Source organism: Theobroma cacao, chromosome 2 (assembly GCF_000208745.1).
Source record: "Theobroma cacao cultivar B97-61/B2 chromosome 2, Criollo_cocoa_genome_V2, whole genome shotgun sequence".
In the NCBI taxonomy this organism is placed as follows: Eukaryota; Viridiplantae; Streptophyta; class Magnoliopsida; order Malvales; family Malvaceae; genus Theobroma; species Theobroma cacao.
Genome location: NC_030851.1, coordinates 970,364 through 994,609, shown reverse-complemented (window position 1 = coordinate 994,609; position 24,246 = coordinate 970,364). Strand labels below are relative to the sequence as shown.

The following is a 24,246-nucleotide window of genomic DNA, read 5'->3' as shown; positions in this document are numbered from 1 at the left end:
AACAACATTTTATATATTAAAATGTAACAAAACGTTTTTGAATATGATGTGTAACAATAATAATTTTTCTTTTCAATATGGCATGTAATAACCTAATCATGACGTGTAACAACCTAACAATGGCGTATCACATGTTTTTGTACATGACGTATAACAAACTAACCATACCGTGTAACAACCTAACCGTAACGTGTCATATGTTTGTGTACATGGCGTGTAATATGTTTTTGTACATGCCGTGTAGTAACCGAACTATTACGTGTCACATGTTTTTGTACATGTTATGTAACAACCTAACGATAACGTATAACATGTTTTTGTACATAGCGTGTAATTTCATTAAAAGTAATTTTATCCAATTTGACTAAAAATAATTAAAATTATAAAAAAATTATTTTTAAAAATATTTTATTTATAAGGGTTATTTTTAAAAATGCTTTTGAAAGATATGACATATCATTTAAAATGTGAATAAAAAGACAACATAACACCCCTAGTTTATAATTTATTTTTTTTTACCTAAAAGAAGGGCAAAGACAACCAATAGGCAATAGCTAGGTCATTAGATATATTTATTTTCCATTGAAAATATCTACATAAATTGTGGACAATGCTATTGATACCAAACCTAATTACATATAATCATAAATTATATATAAAAATAATTTTAAAATAATAAATTTCAAAAAGATTTAACAGGTTCTATAAATTTTTAACCCCAAAGTAAACTTATTGAATTTATCCAAGAATCAAGACTCTTTCTTTCCTTTATATTTGACCACTAAATAATTGGCAAAAATTGAAAATACCCATATTTAAGATTGATTGATAAGTTTTTTTTTTTGAGATTTTTGGCATCAAATAATTACACATTAAATTTGTTTTTTTGTAGATTATATAAAGACATAGGAAGTAGAAAAATTAAACTATTTAGTTTATAGATGCAAAGCAAAAATAGACAACTTGTGCTCAAAAAACAGAAATCTTAACTCCAATTATGCAACAAAATAGGGATGAGCAAATGGGTGGATTGGGTGGTTTGGTCTATCATACTTTAGGATCAAATGGACTAATCATTTTTAAAAAATTGACCAAATATAAAAAAAAACCTAACCAACCAAATATAAAATTGATTTGGTTGGTCCGGTTTTGGACCAATGAACCAAAATTTTATCACTATTTTTTTGTAAATTATAATATTAAAACTTATAAACTTCATCCATAATTATATATATATATATATATCAAATTAATGATATAACTTATATGATGTAATGTTTTATATTAAAGTTTGCATAAATAATAACTAATTACAAACAATATGCTATAAAATTTAAGGTGATAGCTAATGAATTTATTAAANTGTATAAATAATGACTAATTATAAACAATTTGTTATAAAATCTAAAGTGATAACTAATAAAGTTATTAAGTGTAATCATATAAATAAAGTTTATTATAATTTATAGTAATGCTTATGTATAAATTATATATGTATATATAATATATGATTTAATTATATATATATATATACTATATATATATATATATATATATGAAATTAATGATATAACTTATATGTTATAATGTTTTTATATCAAAGTTTGTATAAATAATAACTAATTGTAAATAATATGTTATAAAATCTAAGGTTATAACTAATAAAGTTATTAAATGTAATCATATAAATGAAGTTTATTATAAATTATAGTAATGTTTATGTATAAATTAAATAAATATATGTATATATATTATATTTATACAATTATATATATACATAACATTTTATATTAGGAAACATTACTAAACTATAATAATTATAACATATTAATATATAAGATATTTACTATCATATATTATAATATTAACAAATAAGTTATATCATTTAAAATATATAACTTGTAATTTCATATTAATACATATTTATAAATAAATATATATAACTAATATTAAATTGTTATGATTATGATTTGTATATGTACATATAATACCCTAATATATTTTAAGTATATTATTAATTAAGTTTACTATCAATTTTTCTTAATATATATAAAAATATATATAAAAAACTAATTTGGTTTTTTGGGTGAATTGGTCCAAAAATTTTAAAATCGAGAATTGATCAAAAAACCAATTAGACTAAATATTTTGGACCAATTGATCAAATAGACCAATTAGATAGAACTATTTTACTCAAATCGCATTTAGTTTAAGTGGGTAATTGATCTGGATTGGTTTTACTCACCCTTACAACAAAGGGTGACCTTAATCATAAACAAATTGAAATTAAAAATATAGGGTAGCTATTGATCTTTCCGATTTAGCGATCTTAAATTCAAATATTACGAAGAGAGATGAGAATTATGAAATATAAGAAAATTTTTCTTTATTGTACTCCATATGTGGTATTGTCTTTCTTCAAAAGTTTCAAATTATACAAATAAAGTTTTATTTTAATATTAAATATATTAAAATTAATTTTTTTTAATTTCTTAAAAATTAAAAAAAACAAATATTTTGAAATAGAAGAAATATAATTTAATTTAATATGTGTTTATATGTACTACCGTAATTCTGTAATGAAGGCCCGTAAAGCCAAAGATTTATTGGGCCAATCCAACCCATTCTAAAAACTTGAAAAAAGAGGCAGAAATGAAAAATTATTGGGCCAACTGTACCAAGAAAGTTTTCGGGTCAGCCCATTTTGTACTACTGAACAGCCTACCATATTTCGGGGCCTTCAAAATAAGGAATCCAAATGAGTATTTTGTAATTAAAAATCTTGCATTACCCAACTCGCTAATATCTTATTTTCGAATTAGGTTAATAAAATTATTATTTCTTATGGAGTCAAGTGGAGTTCGAGTAATTATTATAAAAATAATTATTATTCCAATTTGATTATAAATAATAAATTAATATGTTATTTTTTATTTATAATTAATATAATATTTATTAAAATTTATTTATTATTAAATTTTAATTTATTTTTTATAAGTTAATTTTAATTTATTATATAGAAAAATTGATTTTGATTTTGTTTTTATTTCGGATATTTTGTGATAAATGTTAATTAATAATTGAATTCGAATATTAAGTGTTAATTTTAATTCCGGGTTCAAATAGAATATAAATAAATTAAAATTAGGGTTCCATTTGGATACTTCGAAAACCCTAGTTTTGTAATCCAACGGCCGATATAAATGGAAGAAAGCTAATCGTAGCCGTAGAGTTCTTATCTAATATTCTATAAATCCCTAGCTATACAAAGCTAGGGTTTTTAGTAAAAGTGTAAAACAATAGTCCTTTTCGTGCTTCTCTCATTTTCAGTCTTCTCTTTCAGATCTCGAGGTATTATCGTTCAATTTTTTCATTGCAAATTCCATCTTAAGTTTTTGAATCCAATTGATGATTATATTCGTTAGTTCTACGCGAATTTCTGGTGTTTTTCTCTTTTCGTTTTTATAGCTCTTGGTGTATGGAAACATGTTGATGTAGCTTCAGTTTCTGGCGATGATTGAGATGGATTTCCCCATGAAAAGACAAGGTTGGAAAAAATCAAGGCTGGTGTCTCGAAAAGGGCTCTCTTCGCCAAAACCCTAAGAAAAGGAGGGGTTTTTGGAAAGAAATACCAGAGGAGCCCGAGAATTGGCGTACTTAGTTTTATGCCATAGGCCTTTGGTCGTGGGGTTCCATTTCTATTCAATTCGCTAGATCTGCTGTTCACCATACGTTTCTACATCAAGGGTTAAACTTTTTTTAACTGTTTTAATTTTACGATTAGCTCACTGATTCAAGTTCTTTAATTTCTTTGAAAAAGTATTTTATGTTGCTTGAAACGATTCTATCCTGATTTAAAACTTCAGATGAGCTGATTTAGCTAAAGTAAAACATTTTGTCGCTTGATCAAATGGTCTGCTAGTTAAAGATTCTTTGTTGTTTCTTATTTTGCTTGTGCTGTTAGCTTGAATTGTTTGTTAGTCGTTTTTTCCAGATCTTTATGATGCTTTGAGTAATTCTGTACTGATTGAAATCTCCACATGCCCAATTTAGGATTTATATTGTTGTCTCTCTTTTGATGTGATTCAATGATATTGCCCTTATTTTAATTGTTTGGTTTGTCCATATTTTTTTCAAATATTTCCTACTTCCTTTATCGTGCATTTGCCTTAGTTTAGGGTTTTCTTTGGAGGTTTGAATCCATTATCCTAATGCCTAAGTTAAAAATGGAATTGAGTGTTGCGAAATTTTGCAGAGTATTTATTGTTGAAGAAACATGTCTCATCGCAAGTTTGAGCATCCAAGGCATGGCTCTTTGGGGTTTCTCCCAAGGAAAAGAGCCTCTCGCCACAGAGGAAAAGGTTTTTTTTTTAATTACGCCCCGTAAATATTTTGTAGTTAGTAACTGTTGATGTTTATTTGTCATATTGTTAGTCATTATTTGCTGATTTCCTTGTTATTCAAAATGCTTTTTTGCATTTAAGTAATCATATTGATGCAGAATGGCTGGCTCAATTGAACCCAGTTTGGTTTAGTAGTTTCTGCTATAATTTGTTACTAATCCATGAGGTTGTAATTGCTAATGCCGTCCCTTTTCTTAACTTGTGCAGTTTGTCACTTTAATAGGCTAACATGTTTAGTTTGTCACGTTTTAACATGTTCAGCATGCATCTAAGTTCCTGCTGTAGTTGTGTTTAACCAATGTGTTCCTGATTTTTGTTTCTTCTTTCATGGTGGTTTAGTGAAGGCTTTCCCAAAAGATGATCCTACCAAGCCATGCAGATTAACTGCATTCCTGGGATATAAAGCTGGAATGACCCATATTGTGAGGGAAGTCGAAAAGCCTGGATCAAGTATGCTTTTGTTCCTCTGACCCATATTTTGTTAATTGTGAAATAATAAATAGTCTGTTTCTGATCTACTTGGTTTAGAAATGATACACTATGTGTTCTTTACGTGCTTCATTGTATGGTCTATTTTCCTCCTTGTTTAGGTAGATAGTTTAATGTTTTTAATTTTTATGTTATTTTCTTTCAGAGCTTCACAAGAAGGAGACCTGTGAAGCAGTTACTATCATTGAGACACCACCCATGGTTGTTGTTGGAGTTGTAGGATATGTCAAAACACCCCGTGGTCTTCGCACTTTGGGCACTGTGTGGGCTCAGCATCTGAATGAAGAGGTGAAACGGAGGTTCTACAAGCACTGGTGCAAGTCTAAGAAGAAGGCTTTCACCAAGTACTCAAAGAAGTTTGAAACTGAAGATGGTAAAAAGGACATTCAGTTGCAGCTGGAAAAATTGAAAAAATATTGTACTGTAATTCGTGTTTTGGCACACACCCAGGTAAATTCCCCTGGAATATTTCTATGCTATGTTTTAGGCACGATTCTTGATATTTGAATGCTTTAACCAATATATTACTCTTGACTTCTTTGGTGTCTTCAATTTTTCCTTTCCGTAGATAAGGAAAATGAAGGGTTTGAAGCAGAAGAAGGCCCATCTAATGGAGATTCAAGTCAATGGGGGGAATATTGCTCAAAAAGTTGACTTTGCATACAGTTTCTTTGAGAAACAAATTCCAATTGATGCTGTGTTCCAGAAAGATGAGATGATTGATATTATTGGGGTGACCAAGGGTAAAGGGTACGAAGGTGTTGTGACCAGATGGGGTGTGACACGTCTACCCCGTAAGACCCATCGTGGGCTTCGCAAGGTTGCTTGTATCGGTGCATGGCATCCAGCTAGGGTTTCATTTACTGTTGCCAGGGCTGGGCAAAATGGCTACCATCACCGTACTGAGATGAACAAGAAAGTCTACAAGCTTGGGAAGGCTGGCCAAGAGTCACATTCTGCCATGACTGACTATGACAGGTTAGCCAAGAGTCCTCTACACAGCTTGCTTTATAATAGTCTACGGTAAATTATTGCAAGTGAGACATGTTTAATTGTTCTTTGCCTTGTCACCAATTTTCCAGGACTGAGAAAGACATTACCCCGATGGGTGGATTCCCCCATTATGGTGTGGTGAAAGAGGATTATGTGCTGATCAAAGGCTGCTGTGTTGGGCCAAAGAAACGTGTTGTGACTTTGAGGCAGTCCCTGTTGCATCAAACTTCTAGGGTTGCCCTCGAGGAGATCAAGCTCAAGTTCATTGATACATCATCCAAGTTTGGACATGGTCGCTTCCAGACAACACAGGAAAAGGCCAAGTTCTATGGGAAGCTCAAGGCTTGACAGGCTTATTGAAGGAGGAATTATCTTTTATATCTGTTTTATTTTTTCTTTTGGTACAATCTTTTACTTAATTTCCAGCAAATTTCAATTTTGTTTGACTTGGTACCAATTTAATGTTGTAGATTCGGACCATGATTTTGACAATATTTTTCTTTATTTATCATGAGTTGCAGGATTTGGTTCCCAATTTACATGCCCTCATTGTATATGGTACTGTTTTTTTTTTTTTAAGCCAACTTGGATGCTATAATGTACTTTGGGGTTTACATGCAGCAAAATTTTCACTTTGAGCCTAGTCATCTTAAGTCTGTCTAGTGACAAATCAAATAGCTAAAGTTGGTAGACTTTGCTAGTAAATTCCGTTGAACCAGTACTATTTCTCATGCCTTGATAAGCCTTAGGGCCCATGTCGCTGCATTGCAGCAAATGATGGGGACCCGGGACATGTTTGCCAAAAGGAGCTGCGCCCAAATTCCTATTATGTTAACTTCGTAACTGGGTCTCAATTCTCTCTTCATTTGCACATGAAGATACAAACAATAATCATCCATTATCCTTTTGAATCTGTATCGGGTTCAGCAATGGTATCATTCCTACACGCACAGTAAGAGAGAGAGAGAGAGAGAGAAGGGTCGCACATGGAAACAAGTGGGAGTTCAGTGGTGAATGAGCCAAAAGAAAGAAAAAATAAAAAGCAAAAAGCTACGAGTCTGACAAAGATCAAAGAAGTGAATCATAGGCTAATATAAAACAAAGCCTCCGCTACCTATGGGAATTAACACATGGAATATCAATCTTTGCTTTAAGTTTGTTTTTGCTTACAAGACTCCGAAGGCAAAATCTCTTGGTAAATTGTTGGGAAAGGAAAAGGTTGCTTGAGTCAGGGACTTGGTTGTGAAAAAGAAGGGAAAAAAGATAAAGGTGAAGAAATATATGCTTGAAACCTGTTTTTATGTTTTTCAAAATCTGCTTTATTGTGCTTTCTTATCATGGGACCCTAGCTCTTTTAGAAATATGTCTTACATGGAAATGGGAAACAATCATCTTTTCCTTGAAATGACCTTTGTGCACGAATTGGCTTTGTTTAATTAGTCAAAACTGAATAATAAAAGCATGCATTCCGATTCCCTTGTAGTTGAATCAATTTTTATCTACAAACCCAGGCAGGAAAACATGGTGATTCTTGCTTTGGAATGGATATTTGTTCCCTACTACCCTCTCTCCTCCATGGATGACTAGCAGGTTGAACATAAATATGTTCCTGTTAAGTTTTTCTGCTTATATTGTCCAGGAATGTAACTTGGGTTAAATTCAAAACTTTGTGAATTCATTTATTTTTTATTTTTTCGGATAGGTCTAGATAGGCTTTCACATCACTCTCAGACATTTTGATTATCTTGTTTGACAAAGAGTCTTACTCAATGCTATCTTAGGTAAAAGGGAAGAACCTCTTTCTTTCTCAGGAGGGGGGTCCTTTTCATAATTTATGCTGTAATTATTGCTTCATATTTCTTTTCTAGAATATAGCATATGAATTCTTGGCTTGATGGAAATCCTTGTCTGTGAGAGCGGGAAAGAGAGGGAGCAATGTTTTGGTCTGTTCAACAAAGATGCAAACTGATGGCAGTACTGGTATAGTTTTTAAGATTGGATGCTTGGAATTTTATTGTTTAAAAACAATGAAAAACTTTGCCAAAATAATAGAGCTGATTGGCTTTAGTGTTTCTGACAAAAGTCATGGGGTTATGGGGTTCCTCTTACCAGGTTACTTTAACAAAAAATATGAGGATATGAGGAATAATTGTGGTCTACATCACACCCTTTTCTAGCTCTTTCCTTTTTGCCCACAGACCCTTTCTTTCTTCTCTTGAATCATGACATTTCTGGTACCGCATAGCTGTAAGGTATCCAACATGTCTTCTCTCTCTCGCTCTCTCTCTGTCTCTCTCTCTCTCTCTCTCTCACACACACACACACACCTACGCCTCTTTTTCTCTTAAATATTCAATTCTATCCTATTATTGTTTTGTGTTTGCTTTGATCACATGCTGATTCAATACCTGAGTTAATTATTCAGAAATCTTGTGTATATAACATATAGTTTAACCTTGGAGAGCAGCCTTTTTTACTTATTTCAGTTTTAAAATATTCTCTCTAGCAGCTTTATCTTTTGTTTCTTTCTTTCTTTCGCTGATTTAGTGGGAGATTATGTGGAGATTTTGCCATCTTTCCCATGATTACATCTGAATGGTAATGTTGGCAAATTGAATCAGGTCAGACATTAATGATATCTACAAGACCTTTAACCCCCTTTAATCCAGGTGCTCATGGATATAGGTTTTAGCAATAAGTAACTCTCATTAACTCTTCTAACTTTCCAGCCTACCTCGTGTAATCCCTCCAAAATATTATGTACTGATTCTTAATGATAGTTATAATCATCTTTCATGTGAAAAAAATTTGCTGAAACAGTTAGTGGAAATAATTATATCTTTTGAAAATTTTTACCTTGAAATGCAGTGAATAATTATAAGTATTGGATTGGTTGAGGAATGATTAACTTGTCACCCTCCCTGGGTTAAGGGGTGGGAGGTGGGGGGGTTGGAGCTATGAATTCAGAATTCCCACCTGAATATATGTAAATTTCAGCAATTAAAAAAGTGACCAGCTTTAAAAAGAACCAACAGGCCACTCTTTTCTTTTTTAAGTTTATTTTCAGCTCTCTCCAGACAGGAAGGCCCATGCTTTTGATTTCCTTTGGGTTTGCTTCTTCAGACAAGGTATAGTATTCATTAAGTTAGGCATCAGGATCATGTAACATCAAAGACATCAAAAGCAAAGTGCACTGCTGGGATTATCATATAACTTTGTCTTTACATTTTCAATTGGGGTATAAAGCTAGCTGGTCTGAGCTGCTTTCTTTTAAATAATTCATTAAGAAGTGTGGGTGTCCTGTTTTCCCAGGGCAGTTAGAGCTATAGGATTCGGAGGACTAAAGATAGCGTTTGCTACTAGTTCCCAGGACCATAATCCAAGTCTAGCTTCACAACTTTCTTTTAAGAACAGGTTGGTTTACATGTCTTCATGCTACCAAGAATTCACTTGCAACATTGAAAATCTGCTGCCTCAATATCTTTCTTTTTGTTTTTTTCCTATCTTGGTAAGTATTGATCAGTTTGTTTTCATACTGTAACTATGCCACTGCAATTCCAGTCACTGCTGCTGAAGAATTTATAAACTTAGATCATGATATGTGCTCTGCAACTTTGGGTCAATGTCCTTTGTTCAGTTTTTTCATTCACAAAATTATGACTTCTTCCAAATTAGGAAGAATTCAGTTTGGCTTTGTGATTTCTGAGCAGGAATCCTCTTGCATGAAAACTGTCTTGGCAATTTTGCATGAAAACATTCTACCTTCTGAATGTGTTCAATCAGCCATGTGGATATCTCTCTTCTCTCTCTTAAGTGAAGAAACCACTACAGTTAACTGGGACTTGATTCTGTGGCACCCCCTTTTTCTTTTTTGGCCATTTTTCTACGGCAGCCTGAGAGTTCCGTTCCCATCTCTCTTGCCACACACAATGGCTGAAATATCCTGAAAAATGACTTTCCTTTCTTTTCTTTTCCTTCTCAGAAACTTGAAAATAATTCCTATCATGTTTTCACTCATCAACAAAAAGTAATTTGTGTCCTGTAAGTGAAAATATCAACAACGTGGGTCAGCTATTGAGAGTTGAGGAGACCTTTTTTCTTTTATGGCCCCTAGAACTATTGTCCATTGTTTTATCCATACTTTTTCGTGTAAAATTAGTGCATTTCTTAAGCATTTCTGCTGTCAGGAAATAGGGTTCTTCAATACAACTGATATCATGATTCATGACACAGTCATTGGCAACACCCTCTCCTCTTATTAGCTCACTTTCGGATTTCGCCAAGTTTTCAAATTACCAATTTCATCAGTTTTCGAATGAGACTAGTTCCTGGTACTGAATGCCCTTCTTTCATGTGATTAACCGCCGTATTGGCAATTTTTCGTAGGAGACCATTTTGCCTTTGAAATATGCTGTATGGTTAGTGTTTCTTGATTGAAAATTTGCCCATCTTCTGTGTATTAGAGTGTTGATGATTACCTTTGTCAATTTTTTTCCAGGGACTATGGCAAACTCATGAATGAGGAAAGGCGTTTTCTGAGAACAACAACCTGCAGCCACCTCTTAAACTCGGCTTTAAGCATGTTTTGATCATTCAACGACCATTTGTTCCTACGAGAAGGATTATTACCAGCCTTTCTGAAACAACTATGAATGAGTTTGGTACTGAGAGATCAAGGCCATGGAACATATACACAAGTTCAGATCCGAGTCCATCTCAAGCAGTAGTCGATAGGGAAACTCCCTGGAAAAGCTTCGGGGCGTCCATGAATGCCATTTCTTTCGGCTTTGTTGCTACAGCCATCTTGATATCAATGTTTCTTATCATGGCCATCTTTGAACACCTTTTTCGGCCGAATCCTGGCTTTTCTTCACCTGATCAAGTTACCGAGTCTGGAGAAGCAGAGAAACTCGGGAATCCACAGAGAGTAAGTTCCCAGTTCATTAGGGCTGTTAACTTAAACCCTGAATTTTTTCTTCTGGTGTTCTTTTTATTGTTTGCACTATCTACATACGCTTCTGGCAGCAACCTTTCAGAAAAAGAAACTTCAAACAGATACTAAATCATGAATTTTGGATGAAAACCCTTTCTCAATCATGAATTTTGGATGGAAAACCCTTTCTCATTCAGCAATGATTTTACCAATTTCTCTCACTGTTATCTACTAGCAGAATAATTAGGAGAACCACACTACAGAAATGTAGCCTGTTTCTGCTGAGGTTCTGTCTGTAATAATTAACTAATTCTAATCACTTATGTATATAAGTCTGCTTATGAAGATCATTTCGATTTACGAAATATGCTTATTTCCATCCATTATTGGAACTGATCTTTGATGTTATGTTCTGATGGCAGGTATCGACATCATATGCATCTGATTTCTCCGTAGTGATGCCAGGAGAGCAATACCCTACCTACATTGCTCAACCTGCTCCCCTCCCTTGCTCAAGGGAAGGCATCTATTGGCCCTCCCATGAACATAATTTTGTATTTCCTTAAGCGTGTAGTCATACATAAAAACTCAAAGCATCATCCTATGTATATTTTATCAACGATCAACCTTCCTCCCTTCTGATACTCCATTGTCCAATGAAATATTGTTATCTTGAAGCCGGTCTGCCGAGAAAACTACTCTTGTGCAGGATGTAGTGCTTCAGCAGCTTAGTGAGTCCAAAATCGACAGTCAGATAATGCCTCAACAAATCTATTTTTGATTCGGCAAATGACCAATTCGAAAGGCCTATATTCCTATGATTTCCTCGAGTTCTTTGTTAAGCTGATTCTTTAACAGTAAACCATTAAGTTTATGCTTGCATAAAAGTTACTTCAACTGCAATAAGACTGTTTGTGAAGTTACTGAATTTGGGCTACCAAAACTCTTGCATTAACTTGTATAGAAAAAGAAGCAAGTGCCTAGTGTCACCAGCCTCGCTGCAGCAAGAGATAAGATGCGTCTTAAATATAAAAAGTTGTCCTCTGTTTAACAGACATGTTTTTTAGATTAGACACGTGTAGAAAAATACTAAGATTGAGGTGACTTGAACAAAAGAGGGCTTCTCTCCCCTTTGAGTGAAAGGAACCCGTGCAACAAGTACTGAAAACATAAACCCTCGACACCTACGACCATTCATGACACTCCAATCCATGGAGCATTGAATAGATTTTAAGAGTATTGTCAAATGGAAAAACTTAAAACTCCTTATGGTTAATACTTTCATTATTTGCTTTCTACACTTTTTTGTAAAAATTGAATAAAGAACAAAAAATAAAAAAGACCCCACATGAAAAACAAATTTTCAACTGGAAAAATGGGATGTATGGATGTAACCTGGTTATATTTTATACAGATGAGTTAATGAGTGAGATTGCAGACCTCCAAGAATCAAGCCCATCTCAAACTTCTTCTAAAATAATAGGAAGAGTTACTCATGAGGTCAGTCCATATCAGCAGATTAACTACTTGTTGCGTATACAGCTATAATGTGAAAAGGACATTACATACAAAGAAAACAAGCCCTTCCAAATCCAGCATCAAATAGAGGAGGGGATACCTTATAAACCTTAAAGCTCATTGCACATTGCAACTTGACGAATTGATATTAGAAACAAAGGAAAAAAAAATATTACACTACAAGATGAAATTTGTAATGAATGATACAATGCAACAGCCAAGCCACCATCTCCAACACACCCTATCCTATCCCCTCGGCTCTTTAACCTCCCTTTCCCTTCACTCATCCCCGAGAAGTTTATCAGTGTAAACCGTTCGGTTCATACTCCTTTCTGTTTTTCTTTCTTTCCTCTTTTTTGGATTCTCTGATCTTCAGTAATTGTTTCCTATTTGTATGTGTTTTCATGATGGCCAAAGAGAAACAGGGAAGCAAAATATGTGATGACCAAAATCTGCTAGTGCTCCTCTATCCCTTCTTCATCAGGCATTATTGCAGTCAATAAAGAATACTTAACCCGGAGAGAGATCCTCCCCTTCTCAACAAGTAACCTAGCCCCAGAAACGACCCAATATCCAGGAATTTCTTGCGGCCCTCTTGTCATCTCAGTTGTATCAACAAATTTCAGAAGCTTGGGGGCTTGCACAGGCACAGGAGGACCTCCAGGATAAACAGCAGAATTTATATTCACGTCGGCAGGCCTTGGAGGTGGCTTCTGTACTGTTGTGAAGTGATGACTGATTAGTGTGGATATGAGTCCTGATTTGGGTGCCAACCCAGGTGATCCATCCCATTCTGGATGCTTAGCAGACACAGCTCCCAAGACAGTTGAGAAGCGTAGCCGTAGAAAGAGAATATTTTTAAAACCATGATTCTCAACCTGCAATTGGGCTCCAGTTACTATGGAAAGATCCTCATCAGACTCAACAGGGGCAGTGCATACATGAGAGTAGTTCTTCCAATAAACTTTCTCATAGTAATTACGATCATGAGACTTTTGGCAGAAGTTCCCAATTGGATCATCTACAAGTTGGAAGATTTTTGGAAGGGAGGAAAGGTGCTGTAAGTGGATGGCCAAGCGGTTGCTCCTTTTACCTTCTAGATAAAGTCGGAGGCCAGTCACTGGCCTTTTACCCACATCAACCTGTCATGAAATTATATAACCAGAAATTAGCTATAGCTCCTTTCTTTGATATGAACAACGTATAAGACTTCACCAAAACATGCTGCCGCTTCAATGATTCAAGAGTTAACATCAGTTTGCAACTTTATATCCACACTATGTCACAAAGCTGAACTGTGCTCACTTTAGGAGAACTAAAGAAGACAAAGTCTTATGTAAAGTACCACTGATATGAGTTCCCTAGAAGCATTTTCTTTGATATATCTAGAGATAATTAAATCTTGTCAAATCACAAAATGCTATTTCCTTTTCGACATACAATCATCATGGCACAAAATTTTTAAATTTCAAATGCTGAAGAGATTCTAGTGATCATCTATAAATCCAACACCAGTATATCAACATGAGATGAAATTTATCTAGCCAAGGACAATAAGAACTACTCACATACATGGATGAAACCTATATGGTCAAACACTCCGTGCATACAACAAAAAGGACAGAAAAATTTCAATGTGAGAAAATGCTTTACCGGTGTAGTGTTCACAAAAAGCTTGGGCCCCATGAAGCTGAATTGCAAAGATGCAGTGCTTTGTTGCTTTCGTTGTGGCCCAAGAGGAAGTTCACTGAAAACTGGTGCCCACTGTCTCGGAAGCTGAAACTCCAAAAACTGGTGGAGTTCTTCAATTGGTGGTTTATCTGTAAGAGCAATAGCTTATGGATGAAACATGTGTAGACTGTTTGCTATAATAACAAAGAAGTATTATTTGCAGCAGTAAGCAAATGAAGGAAAAAGAAGTCAATCAGAAGAGCCATTGCGGGCCAAAAATTTGTTCTCATTGCTTCATGACACATCTAGTTGAGGATTAAGTTGAAGCACTGTGGTCCTTACTGACAACTAATGGTTATTTAACAAAAGTTTCAACCAAAATAAGCTCATAACTCTTGTGTTTGATTACCTTAGGATTTCATAACAATAAGATGGTTAGTGAATTTATGGTATTTTACATTTAAAATTTAAAAGAAATTTCAAAAACAAAAATCAGAGGCATACTTCTTCCAGAAAATAATAAATGACTTCTATGTTTTAAAAAATAAGATGCAATAGTTTGATCTAATTAGTAGCAGAAAACCAAATGCTTAGGTACACAAAAAAATAGGTCTTGCTTACATCGCAAATACAGATTTATTGCATGGCTCAGAAATCCACTACCCGGGACTCCATTCAATAGAGAAGTAATTGGGATAAAGGACATTGAGATCACATCAGGCTCTGACTGAACTGTTTGTAACCAGTCATTATGAGATAGGTTTCTATTATCACTTCCACCTCTCCTTTTGTAAATGCTTATAATATCCTGCAATTTTTAGGTAATTAATAACAACACTGATATTGGGAAAAGAATTTAACACTTTATCAAGGGACCTTAACTAGTAAGCTAAAAACACCATACGAAAGTCAGAACACAAACCTCTTTACGTGCATATGAACTTGATGGACTGTTATGTGCAAACCTTAGCCGCTGCTCCCTGATTTCAAACTGAAACAGAAATGATTAGATAAGATACCTCAGAAGATATCACAAATAATGCTAATGGTTCACTAATAAGGATGATTGACAGAACATATTAAACCCAATAACAAATTTAAACATATAAGTTTCACTGTCAAAGATGGCAGCAGATCAGAAATATGCAGATGAAGAGCCACAATTTCTTTATTCTGCAGATTATTAATCTCTACTAACCTAGGCAAACATTTAAAGCATAGACTGTCAAAGTAATATACCAAAAACAAAATTGCCAACCTAATTGAAAGACTTACAAGATAAGACTATGCTCATTAAACAGTAAGTTAAGAGAGAGAGTGTGAGAACTCTCCTTTTGAACAGTTTTCAAAACAAAATTTGAAGCTAATATGCTTCAAAGAACCTGCATCAACTTGTGCAATAAAATCCTGCTTGCCAAGTCTCTCATGAAGATTGTACCCCATTGTAAAAGAATATTGAACTAGGAATATTGATTTCATTCCATCCAAGAAATGAGATTTATCAAGATATACAACTATGGATTTGAAGAATAGCATTGACAGTTCTATTGCAAACCTTGTCACTCTGGAAATCTTGCTCAGACGCCATGCTATAATGTCCATTGGCATCTAAAAACCTCTTATCAGCCATATCCTTCAATCTTTTCTGGATATCAGCAGGTTGAAGATTTGAGGAATGATGCTGTTTTATGTAAATAACATCCTTCCCTCCCATCTTCACACCAACAATAATATGGGTGCCATAAGTGTCAATAAACCTGCGATGTCATCAATATCATATAACAGACGTCAAATATTATACAGCAGAAAGTAATGAACTTTAAATAAAACAGGCAGTGGGCATCAGAAGATTTATAACCAACCAACACTACAGCATTCTACTTATTTTCATCAAGAATATACATGCTGAACCAGTATAAGAAAATTATTAAAAAGTTGATCATTGGATTAGACTCCATGTGATGGCAGAATTCACAGAGAGGGAGAGAGAAATGAGCAAGGGCTGAGGCACAATTTGTTAAGTAAGCAAGAAAATGCCTCCTAGATGCCAGGGTGTTATTTAAGGACTCCATCACCAGAATACAAAGACCAAATTTATGCAGAAATTCACCTTGCCAATGCTGCAGGTTCCCATGTAGATGGGACTGCCTTCTTGACATGATCTCGTAGCACCATCTGAGATTTCTCCAGTGCAACTGAGTAGAGGGTTATGAACACTCCATCAAAAGCAAGCATCTTAGTGTTGGCAGCATCTTTTTGCCAACAACCAGAGAACTCAAACATGGAATTGAAGAGGCCTGAAGGTATTTTTCCAGTCAAAGATATTTCTTGGTTGAACTGCTCTGACATCTGGAGAAAATAGAAGAAAATAATGAGAAAGAGCACACTCTCAAGACAAACACAAAAAAAAAAAAACAATCAAATCCCAAACATGAATAGCATTTGTCATATACCTTTCACAGGATTTGACGCATGCGACAACCATCCAAATACCAGTACATATATGGACATCAATAATATCACCTAGACAGCTACTTCGCAGGTAGCATGTAGTTTTTCAGTTTGAACAGACTACTTTGTGAGGAAAAAAAACCGTAGAAGCCAAATATATTGATCAGATAGCATTGAACATACAATAAACTATTACCTGTTGGAAGGAGAGGACATCAGACCTGAATCGTGTGCGCTCCCCTTTATCGCACTTTATTGATTTGGACACGTTAGGTATTGAAATTCCACCAGGCAAAACAATCTCACGGCCTCCGTCTTTATCAATCTCAATAAGACATGAATTTTTTGAATCCCCTTTACAGTACTTCAGCCTAAGATCCATTCCGATATCATACCCACATCCAATGGACCCAATGGCAATCTCAGCCGCCTTTGGAGCTGGCATCCTAAGCGCCATTGCTCAGCGCATCACTCTTTCTCACCAAAAATTGGAACCAAATTCTGCACGTGATCAAATTATTCAAAATAAACAAACTTCAGTCCATGTCAAGCAACAGTTTTCAATCATTTCCATAAATAAACCTAATCCAAATTCTACAAATAGCTCAACTTGTCAAAGCTGGGGAAAGACCATCATAAACAATTTTTTGTTTAAAAAAAGCATATTTTACTGAACTGAGCAGATCAGAAGTCTATAAATAACTCAAATATTCATATTCATATCAAATGAGAGCAAATTTCATATTTTTTTCCAGAAGCAAGCAAACTCAAACCAATCTAGCTCAAATTAGCAAGAAAATCAAACAATTTTCACAAATTAACATTCAAAACCCAAATATAGTTCAAATTCACCAAAATATCCCTAAATTCATGAAAAAAAACCTAGATCCAAAAACTGCAAACAGGCTAAAAAGCAAAGAAAGTTAGCTTAGACTAGTCAAAGAAAAAAATAGTCGTACATTTTACGCAGTCCAAGAACTAAAGTGGAAATCTTTGGTGGGGGTTTTTTGAGCAGATTTTATGCTCAAAAAAACCAATCGAAGCGAAGCTCACGCAATTTGAAGCCCCAGAATGTCAATCCCTTTGTTCGATTTCGAGGCTTTCCCCCCCCGCCCCCCCCCCCCCCCCCCAAACAGCGAGATTTCCACGTTGGGAAAATTCCAAGAACAAAACCCAAACTTTAAAAAAAACGAAAGATTGGGTCTTTGATGGAGAAACTTAGAGAGCGGTGAAAAAAAATTAAAATAATTAAGAGAGAAAGAGAGAGAGAGAGAGAGAGAAAGAGAAACCCTAAGAAAGGGTAGCGTTGAGAGAGACAAAGTAGTAAAAATGGGTTTGACTGAAATGAAAGATTCTATTGACATGTGACACTCGTACTCTTAACTGGGAGTTCTATGGGGGTATAGAGGAACAGAGAGTCAAAGTGGAGCTTTCAACGTTGAGGTTCTTCTAACTTCACTGCCTGCTGCTCTACTTTTCTCCACCGCCAATCTTTGCTCTATCAAGTTTCTTAATTTTAATTATCTTACCATAATTAAAGATTTAAATTTAAATTTAAAATCATCCATAATGTTTTAAACCGTCAACATATTTAAGATACGAAATTATCAAATCTTAAGAAATATCATAATTGTTTAACTTTCGTATGACAGGTTTAAATTAAAATGACATAATCATGTTTATATGTGTAAAATGTGTAATAATCGTAATCATGTACGTATTTAAAATTTTAATCTATTTAATTGAATATATTTAATTTTATATTTATTTATTTATTAATATTTAAATATCTAATTATTTTAATAATAATTTATCAAGCATAACACATACTTTAAATAACCACAAGTATAACGCATCATGACAGCAAATAGTACTACTTCTATTTAAAGCTATGAAGTAAATTATAGTGGCATGTTTCAACTTGATTGTGGTCAACGTTTCCATTTTTATAAACCGAAAGGAAGTTCATAATTGGCTTAAAAATAAATTGCAAATTAGTATTTGATTAATGATGGGTTATTGTTGTAATTATGTAATATTATGACAATCAAAATCGTTAGAGGAATGATTAGTTTTAATTCTTAAACTAAAAATAAAAGTTGTAGTGGTTTCAATTACTACAAATCTGTGGTCTTAAATGGAATGTTTGGCCTCTTGATTAGGCAAGAAATTAATTGCACAAATAGGCTTGGAGGAATTTTATGATGGAAAGAGAGACCCACAAGCCCATAATTTCTCAAGCTTTGTCTTATAGCTACAAAAATTCATCAATTCTCCTCCATTTATAGTGGTTTTTCAGTGTAAATAATAGTAATCAAGCCCATAATTCCATATTGAATTGCATGAACTTTGAACTACAGAGTTCATAGTTCTTTTTTTTTTTTTAAATAATGAAAAATAGGTGCATGACCCAGAAAGAAGAACAAAAATTTCAACTGAAAGAATGGGATATGTTGATGTAACCTGATTATGTTTTGAAGAGCTGAGTTAATCAATGTAAAGCATACAGCTATTTGTTGTGTATACAGCTATCATATGAAAAGCATATTACATACAAAGAAAACAAGCCCTTGCAAATAGAGCATCAAACAGAGCAGGGGATACCTTATAACCAAAAAGCTCATTGCATATTAGAAACAAAGAAAAAAGAAATTATATTGCAAGAAAAAATGTGTAATGAATACAATGAAACAGCCAGCCAGCCAGCCACCACCAACACACCCAAACCTATCCCCTCAGTGTAAACCATTCCTACTCCTTTCTCTCTCTTTTGTTGGATTCTCTGATCTTCAGCAACTGTTTCCTACTTATATTTGTTTCCATGCTGGGCAAAGAGAAACAGGAAAGCTAAATATGTGGTGACAGAAATCGGCTAGTGCTCCTCTATTGCTTCTTCATCAGGCATTATTACAGTCAATAAAGAATACTTAACCTGGAGAGAGATCTTTCCCTGCTCAACAACTAACCTTGCCCCAGAAACGACCCAATATCCAGGAATTTCTTCCGGCCCTCTTGTCATCTCTGTTGTATCAACAAATTTCAAAAGCTTGGGGCCTTGTACAGGCTCAGGTGGGCCTCCAGGATAAATAGCAGAGTTTATACTTACATCAGCTAGCCTTGGAGGTGGCTCCTTAAATGATATGTCTGAGACGAGAGAACTGCTTAATATGGATAAGAGTCCTGCCTTGGGTGCCAACCCAGGTGATCCATCCCATTCTGGATGCTTAGCAACCATAGCTCCCAAGACAGTTGAGAAGCGTAGCCGTAAGAAGAGAATATCTTTAGAACCATGATTCTCAACCTGCAATTGGGCTCCAGTTACTATGGAAAGATCCCCCACAGACTCAACAGGAGCAACACATACGTGAGAGTAGTTCTTCCAATAAACTCTCTCGTAGTATTTATGATCATGAGACTTTTGGCAGAAGTTCCCATTTGGATCATCTGCAAGTTGGAAGATTTTTGGGAGGGAGGAAAGGTGCTGCAAGTGGATGGATAAGCGGTTTTTCCTATTCCCTTGTAGATAAAGTCGGAGGCCAGTCACTGGCCTTTTACCCGCATCAACCTGTCATGAAGTTATATAACTAGAAATTAGCTATAGCTCCTTTCTTTGATATGAACAAAGTATAAGACTCCACCAAAAAGGCTGCCACTTCAATGATGCGAGAGTTAACATCAGTTTGCAACTTTATATCCACACTATGTCACAAAGTTGCACTGTTCTCTCTTTGGGAGACCTAAAGAAGATGAAGTCTTAGATAAATTACCACGGATGTGAGTTCCCTAGCAGCATTTTCTTTGATATAACTACAGATAATTAAATCTTATCTAATTACAAAATGCTATTTCCTTTGTGACATGCAATCATCATGGCATAAAATTTTTTAATTTAAAATGCTTTAGAGGTTCTACGATCATCTATAAATCGAACACCAGTACACCAACATGTTATGAAGTTTATCTAGCCAAAGGGCAATAAGAACTACTCACATACATGGATGAAACCTACATGGTAAAACACTCTGTGCATACAACAAAAAAAGTCAGAAAAATTTCAATGTGAGAAAATCCTTTACCGTTGTAGTGTTCACAAAAAGCTTAGGCCCCATGAAGCTGAATTGCAAAGATGCAGTGCTTTGTTGCTTTCGTTGTGGACCAAGAGGAAGTTCACTAAAAACTGGTGCCCACTGCCTTGGAAGCTGAAACTCCAAAAACTGGTGGAGTTCTTCAATTGGTGGTTTATCTGTAAGAGCAATAGCTTATGGATGAAACATGTGTAGACTGTTTGCTATAATAACAAAGAAGTATTATTTGCAGCAGTAAGCAAATGAAGGAAAAAGAAGTCAATCAGAAGAGCCATCGCAGGCCAAAAATTTGTTCTCATTGCTTCATGACACATCTAGTTGAGGATTAAGTTGATGCACTGTGGTCCTTACTGACAACTAATGGTTATTTAACAAAAGTTTCAACCAAAATAAGCTCATAACTCTTGTGTTTGATTACCTTAGGATTTCATAACAATAAGATGGTTAGCGAATTTATGGTATTTTACATTTAAAATTTAAAATAAATTCCAAAAACAAAAATCAGAGGCATACTTCTTCCAGAAAATAATAAATGAATTCTATGTTTTAAAAAATAAGATACAATAGTTTGATCTAATTAGTAGCAGAAAACCAAATGCTTAGGTACACAAAAAAATAGGTCTTGCTTACATCGCAAATACAGATTTATGACATGGCTCAGAAATCCACTACCCGGGACTCCATTCAATAGAGAAGCAATTGGGATAAAGGACATTGAGATCACATCAGGCTCTGACTGAACTGTTTGTAACCAGTCATTATGAGATAGGTTTCTATTATCACTTCCACCTCTCCTTTTGTAAATGCTTATAATATCCTGCAGTTTTTAGGTAATTAATGACAACATTGATATTGGGAAAAAAAATTTTAACCTTCATCAAGGTGTCTTAACTAATAAGCTAAGAACACCATATGAAAGTCAGAACTCAAATCTCTTTATGTGCATATGAACTTGTTGGACTGTTATGTGCAAACCTTAGCTGCTGCTCTGTGATTTCAAACTGAAACAGAAATGATTAGATAAGAGACCTCAGAAGGTATCACAAATTATGCAAATGGTTCACTTTTAAGGATGATTGACAGATAAATTAAACCCAATAACAAATTTAAACAAATAAGTTTTCACTATGGAAGATGGCATAAGATCAGAAATATGCAGATGAAGAGCCATAATTTCTTTATTCTATGGACTATTAATCTCTACTAACCAAAGGCAAGCCATGGAAGCATAGAGTGTCAACGCGTAATAAGAAAAACAAAATTGGCACCTAATTGAAAGACCTGGAAGATAAAAATATCCTCATTAAACATTACGGAGAGAGAGAGAGAACTCCCCTTTTGAACAGTGCTCAAAACAAAATTTGGAGCCAATATGCTTCAAAGAACCTGCAATAACTTACACAATAACATCCTGCTTGCGAGGTCTCTCATTGAGATTGTACCCCATTGTAAAATAATATTGAACTAGGAATACTGATTTCATTCAGTCCAAACAACAAGAAGCATGAGTTATCAAGATATAAGACTGCTGAATCAGAAAAGGAGACCAGGAGCAGTGTGTAGCAGAGTATGCAGAAGAATAGCATTGACAGTTCTATTGCAAACCTTGTCACTCTGGAAAACTTGCTCAGCTGCCATGCTAGAATGTACATTGGCATCTAAAAACCTCTTATCAGCCACATCCTTCAATCTTTTCTGGATTTCAGCAGGTTGAAGATTTGAGGAATGCTGCTGTTTCATGTAAATAACATCCTTCCCTCCCATCTTCACACCAACAGTAATATGGGTGCCATAAGTCTCAATAAACCTGGGATGTCATCAACATCATATAACAGACGTCAAATACTTTACAGCAGAAAGTAATGAAAATTAAATAAAACAGGCAGTGGACATCAGCATTCTACTTATTTTTGTCAAGAATGTACATGCTGAACCAGTAGAAGAAAATTATAAAAAGTTGATCATTGAATTAGTCTCCATGTGATGGCAAAATCCACAGAGAGGGAGAGAGAAATGAGAAAGGGCTGAAGTGCAATTCGTTAAATAAGCAAGAACACGCCTCCTAGATGCCAGGTTGAGGACTCCATCACCAGAATACAAAAATCAAATATCTGCAGAAATTCACCTTGCCAATGCTGCAGGTTCCCAAAAAGATGGGACTGCTTTCTTGACATGATCTCGTAGCACCATCTGAGATTTCTCCAGTGCAACTGAGTAGAGGGTGATGAACACCCCATCAAAAGCAAGCGTCTTGGCATTGGCAGCATCTTTTTGCCAACAACCAGAGAACTCAAACATGGAATTGAAGAGGCCTGAAGGTATATTTCCAGTCAAAGATATTTCTTGGTTGAACTGCTCTGACATCTGGAGAAAATAGAAGAAAAAAAATGAGAAAAATCAGACTCTCAGGCCAAACACCAAAAAAAAAAAATTACAAAAACAGAATCAAATCCCAAACATGACTAGCATTTGTCATATAACTTCCACAGGATTTGACTCATGCCACAACCATTATATATGGACATTGATAATAGCAGCTAGATAGCTACTTAGCATGTAGTTTTCAGTTTGAACAGACAACTTGGCGAAGGGGAAAAAATAGAAGCCAAATATATCGATCACATGGCATTGAACAAACAATAAACTATTACCTGTCCGAAGGAGAGGAGATCCGACTTGAATCGTGTGCGCTCCCCTTTATAGCATTTAATTGATTTGGACACGTTGGGTATTGAAATTCCACCAGGCAAAACAATCTCATGGATTCTATCTTCATCAATCTCAATAAGACACGAATCTTTTGAATTCCCTTTACAGTACTTCAGCCTAAGACCCGTTGCGATATCATACCCACATCCAATGGACCCAATGGCCATCTCAGCCGCTTTTGGAGCTGTCATCCTAAGCGCCCTTCCTCAGCGCAACACTCTTTATCCACCAAAACTGGAACCAAATTCTACACGTGATCAGAAGCCTATAAATAGCTCAAATGAAAGCAAATTTCATGCTTTTTTTTTCCAGAAGCAAGCAGAACTCAAACCAATCTAGCTCAAATTAGCAAGAAAATCAAACAATTTTCACAAAATAACGGCATTCCAAACCCAAATATAGTTCAAATTCAACAAAATATCCCTAAATTCATTAAAAAAACTAGATCCAAATATGTGCAAACAGGCTAAAAAGCAATGAAAGCTCGCTTAGACTAGTCAAAGAAAAAAAAAGTCGTACATTTTTTGCAGTCCAAGGACAAAAATGGAAATCTTTGGTGTGGGTTTTTTGAGCAGATTTTTATGCTAAAAAAACCAATCGAAGTGAAGCTCACGCAATTTGAAGCCCGAAAATGTCAAACCCTTTGTTCGGTTTCGAGGTTCTATTGACTTGCTAGATTCAGACTTTAACTGGGAGTTTTATTGAGAGAGAGAGAAACAGAGAGTCAACGTGGAGCTTTCAACGCTGTGGTTCTTCTAACTTCACTGCCTGTAATTCTAGTTTTCTACACCGCCAATCTTTGCTCCATTAATCTGAGTTCAAAATACAGAATGTCGTAATTACAAATCTAAAACTAAAAGTAAAAGTTCTAGTGACTGTAATTACTAGGCTTGCCCTGTTTATTAGGTAAAAAATTAATTGCAGACATAAGCTCAAAGCTTTGTCTTATTTCTATTTTCTACAAAAATTCTTCATTTCTCCTCCATTTTTAGGG

The 24,246-nt window shown here is 34.8% G+C and overlaps 4 protein-coding genes across 13 annotated transcripts; 2 read left to right on the top strand and 2 right to left on the bottom strand.

Moving 5' to 3' along the window:
* On the top strand, positions 3,278-6,432 carry LOC18607142 (60S ribosomal protein L3-2). Its single transcript, XM_007041155.2, has 6 exons — positions 3,278-3,351; positions 4,256-4,361; positions 4,743-4,853; positions 5,038-5,342; positions 5,461-5,870; positions 5,975-6,432. The coding sequence occupies exons 2-6, from the start codon at positions 4,277-4,279 to the stop codon at positions 6,231-6,233; spliced, it is 1,170 nt and encodes a 389-aa protein (XP_007041217.1). The 5' UTR covers positions 3,278-3,351; positions 4,256-4,276; the 3' UTR covers positions 6,234-6,432.
* On the top strand, positions 7,670-11,639 carry LOC18607141. Of its 8 annotated transcripts, none has more exons than XM_018114611.1 (3): positions 7,670-7,865; positions 10,384-10,812; positions 11,241-11,639. In XM_018114611.1, the coding sequence occupies exons 2-3, from the start codon at positions 10,534-10,536 to the stop codon at positions 11,382-11,384; spliced, it is 423 nt and encodes a 140-aa protein (XP_017970100.1). In that variant the 5' UTR covers positions 7,670-7,865; positions 10,384-10,533; the 3' UTR covers positions 11,385-11,639. The 8 variants fall into 8 exon arrangements, 6 of the variants coding, with proteins under 6 accessions (XP_017970100.1, XP_017970097.1, XP_017970098.1 ...); XM_018114608.1 differs by having other exon boundaries at positions 7,670-8,137; XR_001926329.1 differs by lacking the exons at positions 7,670-7,865; positions 11,241-11,639 and adding exons at positions 7,879-8,137; positions 9,198-9,299 and having other exon boundaries at positions 10,384-10,457.
* LOC18607139 (MACPF domain-containing protein At4g24290) lies at positions 12,266-17,829 on the bottom strand. 2 transcript variants are annotated; one of them, XM_007041152.2, is made up of 8 exons: positions 17,418-17,829; positions 16,655-16,959; positions 16,118-16,356; positions 15,563-15,764; positions 14,930-14,998; positions 14,629-14,815; positions 13,990-14,156; positions 12,266-13,478 (listed from the first exon to the last, which is right to left on the bottom strand). In XM_007041152.2, the coding sequence occupies exons 2-8, from the start codon at positions 16,913-16,915 to the stop codon at positions 12,792-12,794; spliced, it is 1,812 nt and encodes a 603-aa protein (XP_007041214.2). In that variant the 5' UTR covers positions 16,916-16,959; positions 17,418-17,829; the 3' UTR covers positions 12,266-12,791. The 2 variants fall into 2 exon arrangements, with proteins under 2 accessions (XP_007041214.2, XP_017970929.1); XM_018115440.1 differs by lacking the exon at positions 17,418-17,829 and adding an exon at positions 16,461-16,538 and having other exon boundaries at positions 16,655-16,733.
* Positions 18,910-24,069, bottom strand: LOC18607138 (MACPF domain-containing protein At4g24290). Of its 2 annotated transcripts, none has more exons than XM_018115442.1 (7): positions 23,866-24,069; positions 23,195-23,486; positions 22,669-22,907; positions 22,149-22,350; positions 21,174-21,360; positions 20,535-20,701; positions 18,910-20,023 (listed from the first exon to the last, which is right to left on the bottom strand). In XM_018115442.1, the coding sequence occupies exons 2-7, from the start codon at positions 23,441-23,443 to the stop codon at positions 19,331-19,333; spliced, it is 1,737 nt and encodes a 578-aa protein (XP_017970931.1). In that variant the 5' UTR covers positions 23,444-23,486; positions 23,866-24,069; the 3' UTR covers positions 18,910-19,330. The 2 variants fall into 2 exon arrangements, with proteins under 2 accessions (XP_017970931.1, XP_017970930.1); XM_018115441.1 differs by having other exon boundaries at positions 23,772-24,068.

What these genes read in the sequence shown, in the direction of transcription:
- LOC18607142 (XM_007041155.2), top strand. Translation starts at nt 4,277, where the DNA reads ATGTCTCATCGCAAGTTTGAGCATCCAAGGCATGGCTCTTTGGGGTTT. An exon ending in GTGTTTTGGCACACACCCAG is followed by an intron (nt 5,343 to 5,460) that starts GTAAATTCCCCT and finishes TCCTTTCCGTAG; the next exon opens with ATAAGGAAAATGAAGGGTTT. An exon ending in GCCATGACTGACTATGACAG is followed by an intron (nt 5,871 to 5,974) that starts GTTAGCCAAGAG and finishes CCAATTTTCCAG; the next exon opens with GACTGAGAAAGACATTACCC.
- LOC18607141 (XM_018114611.1), top strand. Translation starts at nt 10,534, where the DNA reads ATGAATGAGTTTGGTACTGAGAGATCAAGGCCATGGAACATATACACA. An exon ending in AACTCGGGAATCCACAGAGA is followed by an intron (nt 10,813 to 11,240) that starts GTAAGTTCCCAG and finishes TTCTGATGGCAG; the next exon opens with GTATCGACATCATATGCATC.
- LOC18607139 (XM_007041152.2), bottom strand. Translation starts at nt 16,915, where the DNA reads ATGGCGCTTAGGATGCCAGCTCCAAAGGCGGCTGAGATTGCCATTGGG. An exon ending in ATGTCCTCTCCTTCCAACAG is followed by an intron (nt 16,357 to 16,654) that starts GTAATAGTTTAT and finishes TATTTTCTCCAG; the next exon opens with ATGTCAGAGCAGTTCAACCA. An exon ending in GAACCTGCAGCATTGGCAAG is followed by an intron (nt 15,765 to 16,117) that starts GTGAATTTCTGC and finishes ATGACATCGCAG; the next exon opens with GTTTATTGACACTTATGGCA.
- LOC18607138 (XM_018115442.1), bottom strand. Translation starts at nt 23,443, where the DNA reads ATGACAGCTCCAAAAGCGGCTGAGATGGCCATTGGGTCCATTGGATGT. An exon ending in GAACCTGCAGCATTGGCAAG is followed by an intron (nt 22,351 to 22,668) that starts GTGAATTTCTGC and finishes ATGACATCCCAG; the next exon opens with GTTTATTGAGACTTATGGCA. An exon ending in AAGTTTTCCAGAGTGACAAG is followed by an intron (nt 21,361 to 22,148) that starts GTTTGCAATAGA and finishes TAAAAACTGCAG; the next exon opens with GATATTATAAGCATTTACAA.